Here is a 16,769-nt window from a genome sequence, read left to right as displayed (position 1 = left end):
TATGAGTCAAGTTTGTATGATATGACTCTAACCTTCTGACTACAGATGATTAGAACAGAAGAGAACCCTCACCTAAGCTCAGCCAATCAGACCCTCTCTCCCAGAAAGAAAGGTATGGTGGTATTCTGCTGGTCACTTGAACTGAAAGAAGGAAAGTATAGGGCTGCTACATTCTGCTATGACCAGACAAGATCTCTGGTACTGGTTCACATAGCAGTCTCAAAAACTGAAATTGTCAAGCAGCCTCTTAAGGTTCTATAGCTGTCTCTTCAAATAACCTCCTCCCCCGCCCCCTCTCCCCAAAAAACCTACAAGGTACAAGAGTCACTAAAGCACAATGAGAATGATCTTTCCCCAAATTACTGATCTCCAGTACAAGAGATGGCAGCACCAGCCAGAAGTGACCTGCTCTGCTTATACAGGCCCCTAGGGAGTAGCTTTGATGATAATGGACCAAGATAATGGAAATTCTTTCAGCAGACTATCAATAGCCAAATATGTGACATCAGGTCAGCTACTTCCTCTATGGCCAAGAAGTTAGCTAACAAACTAATCCCTGTGATTCTCCTCGTGCTTTAACTTAACTTTACTATTACTCCAACCGTTAAGTACATTCTGAAGCAGAGACCATTTATAATGTCCTAGATGTTCCATCCTCTTTTTATTTTCTAATTACATTGTTTAGTCAGTTGTCCTGTTTTCCCTCCAATATTGTACGTCTTGTGAAGGAAAAAGGGGCTATGTAACAAATCTGGCAAGCTCAGTGACCAAAGTAACCTCACAGGGTGATCTGATCATAAATTCCTCCCAGAGCAGGTCATGGTGGATAGTCAGGCCCAGGCCTATAACTTTCTTAGTAAAAGGTTTATCTTTGCCTTAAGCAAGCCCTGTCCATTGTTCTTTCTAATCTAGGTTAACACATCTTTGAAATGCCAGAGTAATTCTCTTTTCCAGACCCCTCTGGTAACCACTCTCAAGAAAGCACATAATCCTTGTTGCCTGTATACCATCTCTATTTACTATAAATGTTAAATACAAACCATCTTGTACTCCCAATGTAAAAGAAGTATATCTTTCCATTTTACTTTTTATCTAATCACAGGGATCTCCTGGCCTTGCTCTCTCTACTCCCTAATCTACCACCAATGGATTTCATGGTATCTTCCTTGCATTCCCTCCTTTTATTCCAAATAGATAAAAAGAACTGCAAAACTGCCAATCTCCAGAGCACTTTTAAGATCTTGCTTCTAAGCATGTCCTCCTCAGTGCGGCTCAAATAAACTCTAATAAACTCAAAAATTTTCTATAGGCCTGAACATTCTTACATGGACAGTCACAAAAAAAATGGTATTGGTTATTTATCATTCAATTTAGTCCATGAGGATAGCTGGGAGTGGACTCAAAGGAAACTGAACAGAACAGTATAGTAAAGCTCAGAGCACCGACTCTAAAGCTAGACATCTGAGGTTAAAAAAATCCCATCTTCCAGTCTAGAGCTGGGTGACCCAGGTCAGGTTATTTAATCTCTCTGTGCCTCAATTTCTTCATAGAATTGTGAAAATTTAATAAGTATGTATGTGAAGTGCTTGGACCAGAGCCAGGCATGTAATAAGCACTATATATTATAATGGATATCTACCATTATTATTATCATCATCACTCCTTGCAATGCAGGAGGGAGTGGGGGAGACACAATTCATCTTTAAATGGAGAAGATGCCACTGAGCAGCTAAAGACTGCAGTGAATAATTCTTTCAGCATCTGCACAGCCCAAACCCTCCCCTACTCTGAAAATTCTCCCCAGTTAGTCTATTAGTCATCTAATGTGAACTGTAGGGAAGGGGCCATCTTCTATCAAGTGCAGGGAGAAGCAAAGACAACTGATTTACAGAAAGAGATGATGAAGCTGACTCACAAAACAAACTGGGAGAGGGGAAAAGGGGAAAGGGGGAGGGGGGAGAGGCAGAGAGAAAAGCTTCTTTGGTTTCCAACCATTTTGCAGTCCTGATTCCACTCTAATGTAAGCATTGACCACCCTTTCAGCCCTACACCAGAAAATGAATTCTCTGCTTTTTATTATGCTTTGACTAACAATATTTGTAAAAGTGTAATACAAGACTTGGAAAAAGTTTTCATCAACAAAATATCTTAGAAGAGGAAAAGTTGTATACATCTGTTATTACACAAAAATTAAGGCAATACTGCAGGTAAAAGAAAAAATTTTAACTTCAAACTTCAGTCTTCTCAACCCATCCAAACCTAATGCATGAATTTACACAGGTGAGGCTCAGGCCTGGTTACTTCAAAGCTCCACAGGTGTTAAAAGCTCTGCAGCTGGGGCTATGAAACACCAAAATCCTTATACTTTTATCATTATGAACACTTTTTACCTACCATCATGGTTCTCTGTATAAAAGAGTACAGGGCATTAATTCATTAATATATTTTTCTCTTTACTGGCAATCACGCGATTCTTTTTCAAACAGCAAAGGGAAAAAGGCAGGCATTATGTAGACTACAACAACCTCCCTTTATCAGAATCGCCAATATATTCTTTTGCTGATGTGCACGGTACCAGCCAGGTAACCAGCCAGCATCCTTCCCCAACATCCCTCATCAAAAAAATAATAATAAACATACAAAACTGAATCTTTTACCGTATTCCTTTTCCTTCTTATTCAAAAAAGTAACCCTAACACCATACGTCTATGTTATGCAAAAGGTTTTCAGTAACTTAATTCCAAGTTCACATTCATCTCTACTTTGTTTTTAAAATCAGGGTTTCCGTTCTTAAGTATTCCAGTTATGTCGCCAGTAATTCACTGAGCCATAAAAAACAAATCCGGCTCGTTTATCACAGTTTTGTTTCGTTGAGGACTCTGAAGATTAACAACCCGGAGAAAAATATCCTTTACGTTCGACCCCCCAGCACACCCTTTTTCAAATCTCTACTATACAAAGGTATCAACAATAAAGTTGTGACCTTGTTCTAAGGCTAGGATGAAAAACGTTTTTACTCAAGAGAAGTTCACAAGCAAACCTCATGACAACCCGGACTTTGCGGATTTCTTACCGTAGCATTAAGAAAATATCAAGGATTAAGGCCGATTATTGAAGGCAACGTTCCCAAAAGACCACGCTTCTCTCCAATACGTTGAGGAAGCACTGGTGGAAGGGGCCTTTTTCGTGACACATCTGACAAAACGGTAGCATCAGCCATACAGGAGAGAGAATTCCCAAACGCAACTTCACGTATCATTAAACGGTCTCCACACTAAGTGAGAAGCATGTGGACTTCTGAGTCGCCATAGACGCCGCACTCCTCGCGAAGGTGGAAAAGCACATCCTGTTTCCCATCTCAGCCCTTTAATAACGGTAAAGTTGAGTCCCCATGAGCTTCTCCTGAGAGAGGCCCCTGCGCCAGGTGTGCGAAGCCCAGGCCAGGCTGAGCGGCCGCTAGCCCTGGGCCCCAAGCCCGCTGCCCCAGCGCGGCCGGGGCGTCCTCCGCCGCCTCGCTCCCCTCCCCCGCCCGCCGCCCGCCACCGGCCCCGGCTCCCGCTCCGCCGCGGGCGGGGACTCAGGACTCCTCAAACCCGTCCCCGCTTAGAAAGAAGGTGGCGGCCGGCGACGTTGCGGCTTCCCCGCCTTCCCTCCCCCTCCCCCACGGCCTCCGCTCTGCACTCCCGCGCCCCCGCTTACCCTCAACTCCTCGAAATCCGCCATTTTATGCCACCCGCGGGCGCCGCCGCCGCTGCCGCCACAGCACCCCCTCCCGCTGCCGCCAACGACGCCGCCGCCACCACGGCCGCCGCCGCCTCCAACACCATCCTGCACTGGGCGCCGCTGAAGACGCCGCGGCCGCTGCCGCCGCCGCCGCCGTCACCGCCGCCGCCGCTGCCGCCGCCGCCGCCGCCGGACCCGTCACGTGACCGGCGCGGGAGCCCCGCCTCTGGCGCGCGCGGCCCCGCCCACACGACGCCCCCGCCCACCGGGCCCGCCGCTTTCCGCACGGGTCTTCCGTCTGCGCTCCCTTCGCGCAGCGTTAGCTTCGCGTCATCTCCCGTTCTTTGCTGCGGCCTGCCTGCCTTCCGCATGCCTTCCGGTTCTTGTCGCCGTGTCCCCCCGCTCACACCCGCGCGGTGCCTTCCCTCCCCCGCCCGGAGCGGGCCCGACCCCCTGAAGCGCCTTCGGTACTGCAGCGTTACATGCGGGCCAGGAAGAGGGCCCGGCCCGGGGTGTGGCAGAGAAGAAGAGGGGGGCCTGTACTCGTGACGAAACATTTCGGGAAAATTCTGATGGTGCCCTTCCACACGGTGGCTGTGGACGTAGGAAGCAGTCTCAAAACCGTCCCCCAGAGTAGTTGTGTCGGAACAATCTAAAGGGTGTCGGGTGAGCTATTGTTCCAATTTAATGATGCAGGATTGGTGGGACCTTTTCGGATTGCTGATATCAAAGTACTAACCTGGCTGATTCTGATTTTGAAGGGCGACTGAATGTCATGGACCAGAGTTGGGCGGGAGGCACTAGCGGGGAAGTGAAATGAGAGCACTCAGACGGGTCCTGATAAAAAGTAGAGGGGTCAGGGAAATCTGATAGCTAGGAAAGAATGAAATGACAAGGGCAGAGAAGATGGACGGAAGCTGGGTGGCACCCCTGACTTGCTGATAAAGGATGAAAGAAGATGCTGAGTCAAGTTGGCCAGAAAATTCGCTCAACCAAGTACAGGGTTCAGATTTCCTTGAAGTAGTAGATGGAACTCACCCACGAAAAGACTTAAAACAATTTACAAGGCCATGTTTAATCTGGTTCCTACCTACTGCTGCTTCCCACTCCCCCTCACTCCACCAACAATGCATTTCTTTCAGTTTCTCCATCGGACCCACACCACCACCACGTTTTGAGACCTCTGTAGGAATGTTGATACCTGGGCCAAGAATAACTTCGCAGTCTTCCCTTTCAAACGTCTGTTGATCCTTAAGGTCTCAGTTTAGGCATCACTTCTTCAGAAAGACCTTCCCTAAACCCACATGCCCCGTTTTAATTCAGATCCCTGTATGACTGCTCATAGGTCATGAACATTTTCTCCATAATATTTCTCCATGGTAATTAGGTAGGTATTTAATTATCATGTAATTGTTGTTAAAGTTTTTACCTTTAAAAATGTTTTAACTCACTAGACTAATAACTGATTGCCTGACAAATAGTTCGTCTCATATTTGTTTAATGAATAAAAGAATAAGCAAACAGTATCTAGAGCAGGTTCTAATTCTGGCTCTACACCATTAACTTTGTGGTTCTAGCTTGGCTTATTCTTGATCTTAGCTTGATCTCCTTAGGTCTTGGTTTACATTTTGGTAGAGTTTAACATTGTTTAACAGACAAAGTGAAGGCCATATGGACTAGGAGCTTTAGGGGAATAGAAAGATAAATAGAATACAATAGGCCTTTTCACCAAGAATCTTACAACCCATAAGAGGATTAATGAACACAAAACTATAAGAGAAGCAAGGCTGCACTGAAACTTGTTTGTAGTGTTCATTGTAGGATTGGGTAGGTTTGACTGCAAAGAGTTCTAGGTGTTGCCCCAGACTGGACTATGCCAATAATAACTAATGTCTTCCTTCGACGGTGATTAGATCAGAACTGTACCTGTAAATTTAACAAGGCATATCCAGGCTTTGCCCATGGAATCAAGTGTGGGCCCCTGCTCCAAGGTAAGGCAATAAATGTCTTGAACGTTTATTGAGTGATTAGAGTTGAGACTTTCTAGAATGTGGAATGCTGCAGTTGTTTTGCTATGAAGGGCCAGCCTGAGGACCAACCTGATAAGAATCATCAAAAAAAAAAAAAAAAAAAATCAGAATTAACTTTGACACCCACTTTACCTCTGTATTTGTCAGTTTTCTTGAGCCAATTTCTTTCCTTACTGTTTTAGATAGTTTGAAATGGGTATTCTATTAGTTGAAACCAAAAACATTCTGAAATAGGATGCTGCTTTGTCTCCCCAGGCCGAATTACTAATTTGGCATCTTTTCTAAACTATACTCCTTAATATTCATTCAATATTTGTTTAAAGGGAAGGCTGAGTTGTAAAATGTGGAAAGAATGACTCTTTACTGTCTGTCATGAGCAATTCAACTCTGATTCAAATTTGTAGTATATCCTACTCATCAAAAAGAAATCTGCACTTACTTGGATCTAACTTCCTTACAATGTGGCATAATGGTAGGCTCACCACTACTGTAGGCCACATACCAAAGTACCACTCCAATCACATACAAAACTCTTTCCCCAAAGGAATTCTGTTAAATACTATTTTCTCCTTATTACATTTTCAATGGTAAAATTATGGATTGAGGTTCGAGGCAATTACCTAGTTGGGACACCACCTTAATCTGGCTCCAATTTAAAAAAGATAAATATTATAAGGAAAGTGTCCTAAGATTATATAAAGTGTTTTAAGATTATAAGATTTGACTCTATAGAGTCAAAAGTCTCAGGACTGGATTTTCTACTTATTAACTGTGTAACTTTAGCAAAGTCTCGACCTAATTTTTCTAATCTATAAAACAAGAATGATTATTCCTGATCTCAAGATGTGAGAGGATTAAATAAGATAAGGGCACTTTATAAATTTACAAAGTGATAATAAATTTTTGTATCTAAATAGCTGATAAAGTATTAAGAAGCACTCATATACTCATATAATATATCCTAATATCTTTAGAAAAGAGTATTCAGCCTAGTTGAACCATGCATGGAATATTGAGTTTAGTTTCAAGTACCTGTCTTGTTAATCGTTTCCCTTCTTATCTCTGAACCCATCAATCATCGCTGATCTCAACATCTCTCTTTTCCTTTCTACTGATTTCCTCTCTCCCTATAACCATGTTCAAGTCTCATGGATACTTTCAAGTCACCTTCTTTTGCCAAACATACATCTGTTTTAATCACATTTCTTCACTCCTTTACATTTTGCAGATAGTGTTTGGCTTAACCTTTACTGAAACTAATATCAGGGAAACTGAACAATGAATTTATCTTTTAATTTTATACCCCCAACTTTTTATTCTGAAATTTAAAAAAAAAAATTTTAAGTTGAAGGCATAATACAATAAATATCTGAATACATTCCAACTAGATTCAGCAATTATTAATATTTGAACAATAATTTTCATTAAAGTATAATTTACATATAGAGAAATCCTCATATCTTAAGTAAACTCTTCAATTAGTTTTGAAAATGCTTATCAAGATACAGAACATTTGCATTACCCCAGAAAATTCCTTCCTGCCCCTACCCAGTCAAACCTCCCACCAGAAACAACCAATGATGTGATTTCTACTACAGAGAGAATTAAAAAATGAAGGGACATTCTCTACTTAAATGCTATTATAACCTCAATGCCAAAACCAGACAAAAATTAGTTTTCCTAACTTATAAACAGATCTTACCCAAGTAATGCTAGCATATATATATTAAACAACTTGATAATTTGATCCAACTCACCGAGATCAAAAAATCTGGATTTAGAAAAACAGAAGCAAATACCTAATATAAAAAATTATGCAGCCAAATTCTTAGAATGCAATATTCCAGGTTGTTAAACATCTATCCTGAAGGCATTTGACTATCCAAAAATAAAATCTATAAACTGAGCTATGACTTTTAAAGGATTGCTGAGCAAGAGAGACATAAATCTAAATCTAGTGCCACAGAAGATGGAAAGTAATAAAACTTACCATATTTAATGTAAGACCCCACACAGTAAAGATAAACCAGAATTAAATCAGCACTTCCACAAATTACAATCAGGTTTTACAATAATCAGGAAACTTTAAGCCTTGAATATTGAATAAACAGATCCTACAGTGGCACTCCACAGGCATTGGGCACAAACAAATAAAAATCCTCTCCAGGTGGAGATATCATCATCCCAAACCTCAAATTATCCTACAGATAATTTTCCAAATAAAATGACCAGCACACAGTCGGAAATCTGAAAAAGACTGCAGTGAAAGCGTGCTTACACCAAAAACATTAAATAAAAAGTTTGAAAAAATCTAATAGAAACTCTAGAATTGAGAGGTTTAAGAACTCAATGGATAGGTTTAATAGTATATTTATTACACACAGTTTAAGCAAGAGTTAATAACCAGAACATATGTTAGAAGGCTATTTAGATGACGGAGAAACAAAAAGATGGAAAATATATAAAAAAACATTAGAGACATAAATTTGAGAGATTGAAGATAATGTTGAAAAGGTCTAACAAATGTTTAATTGGAGCCTTCAAAGAATAGAAAAAACAGAATGAGGCAGAAGTAATATGTGAAGAGATAAAGTTTGAGATTTTCTAGACTAATGAAAAATACTGTAGGTAAAGGGTTAACAAACCCCTTTCCCATTCTGCATGAGAACCTGACCTACAGTTAATTTTCTAGCTCCTTTCCACTTGGAAACATGCTAGAGGTTTATGATAAAAATAACCTCTGACTAGAAAACTGCCTTTGGAACAGATATAAAAATGAACTATAAATACCCGATGGGTATGCCATACTTGGGACTTTCCTGAGTAAAAATAGAAATTTCAAATATGTATGCACCAAATGACATGGCCTCAGTGTATCATACTGAATTACAATGAAAAATAGACAAAATCCACAAATATAGGGAAGCATTTTACCATATGTATCTTAGTAGTGATATGAAAGGCAAACCAAAAATATCATTGAAGATATAGATTTTTGGAATGGCACAATTAACAACTCAACACAGTGAATATAAATAATGTGCAGAAAATTCATTATTTTAAGTACATATGGAACATTTACAAAAATTGAACATATACTGACATTAGAGAAGATCTCAACAATTTTTAAAATTGTGATAAGACACACATAGCAAAGTTTACCATTTTTATCATTTTTAAGTGTATAACTCAGTGGCATTAAGTATAATTGCATTGTTGCACATCCATCACCAACATTCATCTCCAGAACTTTTTCATCTTGCAAAACAGAAATTCTGCTCCTTAATCAATAACTTCCTGATCTTTCCTTCCTCCAGCCCCTGGGATATAGGAAACTCTCTGTACTACTGGAATCTAAAACCAATTTTATTTATCATAAAAAAATTCAAAATCAATTTCTTAATGATAGAAAAGGAATAGCTATTAGATTTTTTAAATGTAATTTCAACTTTTGGATGATTGTAAAAATGTGAAATTTCTTATCGATTGTACCGACAAGAATTTAAAGGTATTGTCATTAAAATGTTTAATCGGGAAGTATGGATATTTCAAATGTGAAATCTGATTATGAAAGTGTTCTCAGGCTTTTCATTAAAACTGTTGAAATTTTTTATTTGTAAAGTGTTATACAGATTTAATATTTTATATTTTCCTTAATACTTTAGCATTCATTTTTTCTTATAATTAATGGTGAGTTTTTTCACCAAGCTACATATAGATGTTCATAAATCCCCTCCAACTTATCAACATGCCACAGAAATTTTATCATTTTCTTTGTGTGCTATGACATGAAAAAGTTTAGGAAGTACTAGCCTACAGAACTCTTATCCATGTACACGAGCTATGCGGCAGCCTCGCTCTTCTCATAGGCCCCAGAAACCTATTTGTGTCATGGGAGCCTTCTCCCTAGCCATAACTGATTAGATTTGGATGGAACACTGGCTGAGAAAGGCCCATCTGTCAGACAAGGAGAAGCAATCGGATTCTTTTTCTTGAAAATTTGTGCTGAGAGACGTGCAGTTTACAAAAGTTTGAAGATGTTCGATGTTTCCTTGGCTTAATGACCTAAATTGCTCACGCTTCTTCCAATAAAATCCATTCCTTTCATTTTTAAAATTAATATGGGTAGGTGTCTTTGTTTTGTTGATTATTCATTCTCCTAAAAACAAACAAAGAAAACACAGTCTCTTAGTCAAGACGGTCTTTCCCACATGTGGTCTCATTTAATTCTTGCAACACTACGAGAGGGTGTTACTGTTCCCATTTTACAGATGAGGAGACAAGACCTGAAGAGGTCCAACACCTTTCCTAAAATCTCAAAGCAGTAAAGATTCCAGTCGTAGTCCGTGTGACTCTAGAGAGGAGTTCTGAACTGTAGCGAGAGGACTGTTGTGAAGATGAAGTTAAGGAGATATAGCAAACATTGTGTTACCATTTAGGGTAAATTAGAAAATGACACATAACAGCAATGGGGCAAAAACCAGATTTCATTTTTTTGGGTAAGTGTCGATAAAAGCTCTTTATTCTCATGTTTCTACAATTGTTGGCAGAGAGGGATTTATACCAACACAAAAGTATGAGTAAAACTTTTTCTCTTCAACTCTCTTGACAGAATTGACAGTTTTTAAAAAATGGCAGGATATATTTTTGTAGCAACATAAAAAAATGGAGTTTTAACAATATATATTCAGGCATGACTTATAGTTTACTGTCATGGAGTTTGCAGTTAGGCAGGTGCATTTCTTATCACACTCGAAAACTCCCCCTCATTTTCGCATGCTTAGAGCACTCTGCTGAAGATGATTTGACTTAAGGGAGGTTGTGAATACAAAATTTCAAGGTGTTTACTTGAGGAGAGGCTAGTGGAGAGAAAGGAATAGGGACTGACAGATGAATGTACAATTTGAAGAGAATAATCAATAAAATAAAAAGCTTATGATTAAAAAAACACTCAGAATTCACCCTCTAAAACATCCTTGCTGTAAGAGAAAGAACAAGTAGAATGAATAACTTGCTTTCTCCAATTGAAGTTGAACTGTTTTTCAGTAATTAGTAAAATAATATGTCTTGAGAAACACTGGTATGCTTGAGCTCTATTTCATAAATGTCAAATGACACACCTTGGAAGCATCATTACTGTGTACACCAGACAATTTTGTTACTTTGATAATTATTTAAACAAGTTTTTAAAACTCAAGCATAAAAAATTTTAATGTGTTTTATAAAGGAGGGAAAAATAAAATTTTCTTAGCAGTTTTTGTTTTTTTTCTGTAGGTATTAGTAGTTTAAGAAGCAATACACTGATACATTGAAAACATTGATTCTGAGTGATGCTGAGCACCTTTTCATGTAGTTTATGTCTATTCAAGTCCCCTACTCATTTTTGAATTGAGTCGTCTGTATTTTTGCTGTTGAGTTATATGAGTTTCTACAGATAGTATATTTTGGATTTTAACCCCTTTTCAGAAAGATGATTTGCAAATATTTTCTTCTATTCTTTAGGTTGCCTTTTCACTTTGTTGATCATTTATTTTGTTGTGCAGATGCTTTTTAGTTTGATGTAGTTCCGATTATTGATTTTTGCTTTTGTTGCTTGTACTATTGGTGTCATATCTGAAAAAAGCCATTGCCAAGACTAATGTTGAGCTTTTTCCATGTGTTTTCTTCTAGGAGATTTTTAGTTTCAGGTCTTACATTTTAAATCCTTAATCTCTTTCAAGTTAATTTTTGAGTGGTGTAAGATAGGGATTCAATTTCATTCTTTTGCATGTGAATATCCAGTTTTCCCACTTATTGAAGAGACTATTATCTCCCCATTGAGTATTCTTGGCTCTCTTGTTAAATATTAGTTGAACAAAAATGTATTTCTTAAAGTGAGTCTTGATTAGAAGAATTTGAAAGCCAATGGTCATATAGGGGAGATTCTTTAGAAAAAAAGAAGTATTAAATTTGGAAATAAGGCAAAAGAGAGTACAGCATGTCCTTTTAATGTCATACTAGAGCAATGTTTAAGAGAGCCAAGCGCTATCCAGTATGACTTTCTGTGATGATGGAAATGTTCTCTATCTGTATTGTCCAATTTATTAGCTACACGTGAAAATCGAATACCTAAAATGTGGCGAGTGTGACTGAGGGAATGAATTTTTAACTTTATTTAATATTAATTTTAATTAGTTAAAATTAAATGTAAATGGGCACAAAAAAATGTAAATGACCAAAACTAGAGGAATGAATCTATGCTCATTAGAAAAGAAAATTTCAAAAGTTATGATTTGATTGCCCTGTAGAATTTTAACCAGTTTTGTATCTAACCTAACAATTTTGTTCTAACATTGTTTTCTAAAAATGCCTATACATGTCCAGTTCCTCAAAATGCTCTTTAAACCGTCTCACTGGCTTCCTCAATGAGTTAGGTAAAAACTTTGACATGGGTCCATTGATATCAAAGAGTCATGTTTTTTAACTTTTTGAAAATCATGTCAACAAAACAGTGTAATAAATGCAGCATGAAATGTACGTAGTGGAATTGGGAACTACTTATCTCTTCACATAAGCTCTGCTTGGAGTAAAGGTGGTGATTGGAAAATGCATCTTGATGGATAACTTAGAATTGGTTAATTCGCCTCTTTGAGCCTGTTTCCACAACTGTAAATTGTGAATATTAATAACTTTTCCATAGGATGTTAGGATTAAATTAGGAAGCCACATAAATCACATAGTAAGTTTTCCAGTATTATAGATGACTAATAAATTATAGTTATTATTACTAATGGAGAATGGTCAACAACTTCAAATGGTGCTAAGCTTAAATAAGATAAAGAGTGTAAAATAATCTATAGTTTGATTTCCTAATTAAGAAGTTATTGGTGACTCTAGCAAGAACAGCTTCAAAGGAGCAGGGGCGGAATGTGCTGAGAAATAAATGGGAGATGAGACCTGAGGGAGAGGACAGCCATTCCTTTCAGAAAGTTTAAAGTAAATGGGAGATAGGTGATTTAATTGAACAATTATGAGAACTTTTTGTTAGAATGAGGAGACTTGAATATTTTTGTTAACCTGTGGGGAGAGAATGGGTGAAGAAGACCAAAATTAACAAAGAGGGGGAGGGTTTAGAACAGGATTCACAGCAAGAGAGACAGAAGGAAAGCCATTAAAGACAGAATAGTTAATACACGAAGAAAAGGGAGCAGAGGAAATGAAAAGTCCATGTTTGTCCACTTCTAATGAGAGCAGGTCTGATGTGGAAGGCGTTGGAGAAGGAAAAGTTTGATGCACAGTCTGCATCCCAAAAAGCCTCTGACAGCCAGAAACAAAAACAAAACAAAACAAAAAACTCCACAGCAGATTCTTCCAGTCTAAATGGACCACGTACAGACAATTTCAAAGTAAAGCAAGAAGGCATTTACAAACTTTTATCTTACTGGGGAGGGAGAGGGATGTCAAAGTATAGTCTTGGGAACATAAGCATTGGTTTACAAAGGCCTGAACCGAAAGGACAAATGATATGGTTAACTTGCATTTTAGAGACAGAATTAAGAGAACCATAACAATTGCAAACCCCGCCCCAAGCCCTGAGAATCATTGCTTCTCGGTCTCTTGATTGGTCAGTGCCATGAAAACTCTCTGGATTAAACATGCTAATTTTAACATTGATTGGCATGGTAAAGAATCCATCTCTGCCTAGTGATTGGTTGACCTGTCTAGGCTCTGGCCAATCCTGAAAGGGGCGGGCTGGTTAAGCATCAGGTTTCCCCGAGCTGCATTCTTTGGGTGTACTTACTGGTCGGTCAGTAAGTAACTACTTTTCTCCTTTCTCTCCGGCCCTGACACGGAGTCTGATGGAGCTTTCTTACCAGACCCTCAAAGTCACGCATCAGGCGCGGGAAGCGGTAAGGAAAGCATGTACAAAAAAGAACTGTACCAGGAACTCGTCTTCCCGTGTTGCTGCAGGCCGATTTGTGTGTCTCCGGTTGTTATGGCGACAAAAATCCATCGGCCGAGTGGCGCAAGCGCATTGAGGTCCTCTTGGCCCCACTGGTTAAATCCGGGGGCCGGTCTTGAGGTTGTGATAGTGATAGGATGGATCCCGAACAGACAGAGGCGGGTTTGGGAGTGAACGGATTTGAGTGAGCGGGTGGGCAAAGTCGGTTTGTGACTGAGGAAATAGGGTGTCACAGGGGGTTATTATTAGACAGGCTGCATCTTGATAGATGAATGGTTTTGGAGAGTGGTCAAATGAAAATTGTCGAAAGGGAGGACAGTGTGACCTGGGAGTTATGATGCTAGGTTCTGGTTATGATTTGCCACTACACAAGGCTGAGAGAACTTAGGAATTTAATTCTTTCGGGTTTCAGTTCTCTTATTTGAAAGTAAGGTAATTGGACTGTAACCTTTTTCACATGAAGGTTATATGAACTTTAAAATACCGTACAGTGGTTTCCTGTTGTCTATCATCTGCTAACTAGCCAGGAATACTTTTCAACGTGAATTGAAGACGTACTCTATGCCAGGCACTGGGGAAATAAAAACAATGTTGTGCTTTTGTTTTTGTTTTTGTTTTTGTTTTTGTTTTCGAGGAGAGGGAGTAAAATTAAAGTGAAAAATAAAAATAGTATTATCTGGGCCCCACTTCCGGAGATTCTGATTTACTCGTTTTGGATGGATCCTGGGCATCAATATTTTCCGAAAGCTCAACAGGTGATTACAATGTGTAGCCAAGGTTATGAACCATTGCTCTAGTGTCTCCCACCTTAAAAAAGAAAGCTAATAATACAAAAAATATATAATCTCTGTTTGGCCTCACATTCCCCCTAACCCCCACCTCACTTGAACTACTTGGGATGGCTTTTAATAAAGCAGATTCCTGGACCTCAAGAAGACTTACTAAATCAGAAACACTCTGGGGTGAGGTCTTGAAAATTGCACTGTTAACATACAATCCAGGTTTGAAATCCACTGCCTTAAATGGTCTCATACATTTTCATGGCTTCCAACCCCCCAAATTGACTCTAAACTGGACTTCGTTGCTGAGCCCCAAACCCATGTGGTGTCCTAGAAGATGGAATATAGAGAGGACAATGAATCAACTGATCTCAAGTATCTGTATCTTGTTCAATACCTAACTTTTAACCTTCCTCTCTAAAACTTGTCTTTCTTCCCCAATCTTCCTCCACCATCCACCCAATTGCTCAAATCAGAATTCTCAGAGTCATCCTTAGCTGCTGCCTCCTCCTAGTCCTTCCTCTCTGTCTTCAACATAAGGAAGACATCAGCAAATCTTATTGATTCTACTTCTATAATGGATCTTTAGTCATCCGTATCTCCACAGTCACAATCCTGGTCCAAGCCACCATAATCTCTTACCTGAAACCACTTTAATAGTCTCTTAACTGTTCCCGCTGTTGGTTTTTGCCTCCCTCCAGTCCATTCTTCATTCAATAATCAGAATGATCTTAAAATTGTGTCACTCCTTGGCTGGATCTTTTTAGTGGCTTTCCACTTGGGATAAAACCAGCAAGCCGTGACATGACCCGCAGAGCACTGCTTACGCATCCAGTCTCTTTCTCACCACCTTCCACTTTGCCTCCCACTGCTCCAGGCACATCATCTCTGAAGTCCACATACTCTGTACCATACAAATTAGTGTTAAATTGTGAATAATTTATATTATTATCTGTTTCCTGCCTGTAACATAGCCTCTCTAACAGAATTCATGTAACTATAAGGCAGAGACCCAGTTTTATTTCTTGTTTTATTCCCCAGATGGTGCTGAGTGCAGTATTTAGGTATAGCTTCATCTTTTGGGATCTAAGTGCAAAGAATTGTGCTGATTAGGGGGTATGGAGAAAGAAATAAGGTGGAGGTGGGTGTGGCGATCCAGTGAACTGGATGTAAAGAGGATTTCCTGTCCATAGGAATTTTGATCATCTACAGAGTCTACCGTATTAGGATTTCCAGGATACTGCCTTTTTATTTGGTTGATTTTCATTTTTGTTTGTAATTACATGCATACAAACACACACACACACACACTCACATATTTCAATTTGATTTTTATTATTACCAAAGTAATATCAGCACATAGTTAAAAATTTTAATAGTTCTACAAAATTAAAAAGAAAGTCTCCTGCTTCACCTCACCCTACCCTGAGCAACCACTTTCCCTTCTTTTAGCAGCTTCTTCAAAATAACAAGTTTATACTTCTGAATTTGATTTTTCATTCTTAAATGTAATTTACTCACTTTTATGGAGAATGAGCATTTGGATTTCTTCTACCTACCTCACTCCTTCCCCTTCTTCTACCTGTAGCCAATACTTCCCTTCCCCCATTCTCCTGAGATAATTCTATTACAATTTTTGTCTAAATAAATATTCAGTATTTATGTTAATCTGACATTGTAAATATTATTCAGAGATGAGCCATATGGTGCACTACAATTATATACATATATTAACTTTTGGTGCAGGACTCAATCATATCTTAACCAATGCCTTATTCTTTGGCTTAGTTTTCTATATATTTGATACTGCTGCCTTCTTACACTTTCTGACAGAACTATAAAATTCCTCTCCACATGGTGAAGCTCACCAGGAATTTCTCAGGTCCATTTTTTCCCCTTAGAAACATCCTCTCAGTACCTCCTGAATCCTTCTGCTGTGGACTGGTTGCTCTCTGGGCTTGCTATGCAGATTTCTTCCTAGGAAACCCCTTTCTCTCTTCCATGCGTCAGAAATCCTGTTTCCTGGATCTCGTGTCCGCCTCCTTCCTGCCCGATATCCCCATTTTAGTGAAACACATCAACCAATAGTTACTTGAGAAAAGGTACATGGAAGGTAAAGTGTTTGAAACAAAGTATGTATGAAACTCTCTCTTTTCCCACTTTGTCGATGGCTTGGCTGAGATTAATATTCTAGGTTGGAATTGATTTAATCTCAATTGTGAAGGGATTGCTCCATTATTTTTTAACTTCCGATGTGACAGTGACAAGCCTGATGCTATTCTTTCTCTTTTTCCC

General features: G+C 39.1%; 2 protein-coding genes across 9 annotated transcripts in view; one reads left to right on the top strand and one right to left on the bottom strand.

Moving 5' to 3' along the window:
• The window catches only part of PIAS2 (protein inhibitor of activated STAT 2), a 69,440-nt gene extending 65,555 nt beyond the window's left edge, over positions 1–3,885 (bottom strand). Inside the window, exon 1 of one of the 4 annotated variants that reach the window (XM_039842389.1) lies at positions 3,700–3,885. Coding sequence is in view for 2 of the 4 variants with exons in the window: in XM_039842369.1 (XP_039698303.1) it covers positions 3,700–3,723 (24 nt within the window). In the remaining 2 variants the exon portion in view is untranslated. Of the gene's footprint in view, positions 1–3,073; positions 3,365–3,699 lie in introns of those variants that run through there. The other 3 variants (XM_039842369.1, XM_039842420.1, XM_039842399.1) reach the window with 3 other exon arrangements.
• Positions 3,886–3,984: 99 nt separating this feature from the next.
• The window catches only part of KATNAL2 (katanin catalytic subunit A1 like 2), a 71,201-nt gene continuing 58,416 nt past the window's right edge, over positions 3,985–16,769 (top strand). For 3 of the 5 annotated variants that reach the window (XM_039842229.1, XM_039842247.1, XM_039842219.1), the window contains exon 1: positions 13,514–13,642. In XM_039842229.1, coding sequence (XP_039698163.1) covers positions 13,592–13,642 — 51 coding nt within the window. In that variant the 5' untranslated portion in view covers positions 13,514–13,591. Of the gene's footprint in view, positions 5,111–5,636; positions 5,715–13,513; positions 13,643–16,769 lie in introns of those variants that run through there. The other 2 variants (XM_039842239.1, XM_039842257.1) reach the window with 2 other exon arrangements.

The sequence above is a fragment of the Pteropus medius genome, unplaced genomic scaffold (assembly GCF_902729225.1).
Source record: "Pteropus medius unplaced genomic scaffold, Ma_sr-lr_union100, whole genome shotgun sequence".
NCBI classification, from domain to species: domain Eukaryota; kingdom Metazoa; phylum Chordata; class Mammalia; order Chiroptera; family Pteropodidae; genus Pteropus; species Pteropus medius.
The sequence above is the reverse complement of the archived record's forward strand: the minus strand, read 5'-3'. Positions and strand labels throughout refer to the sequence as shown.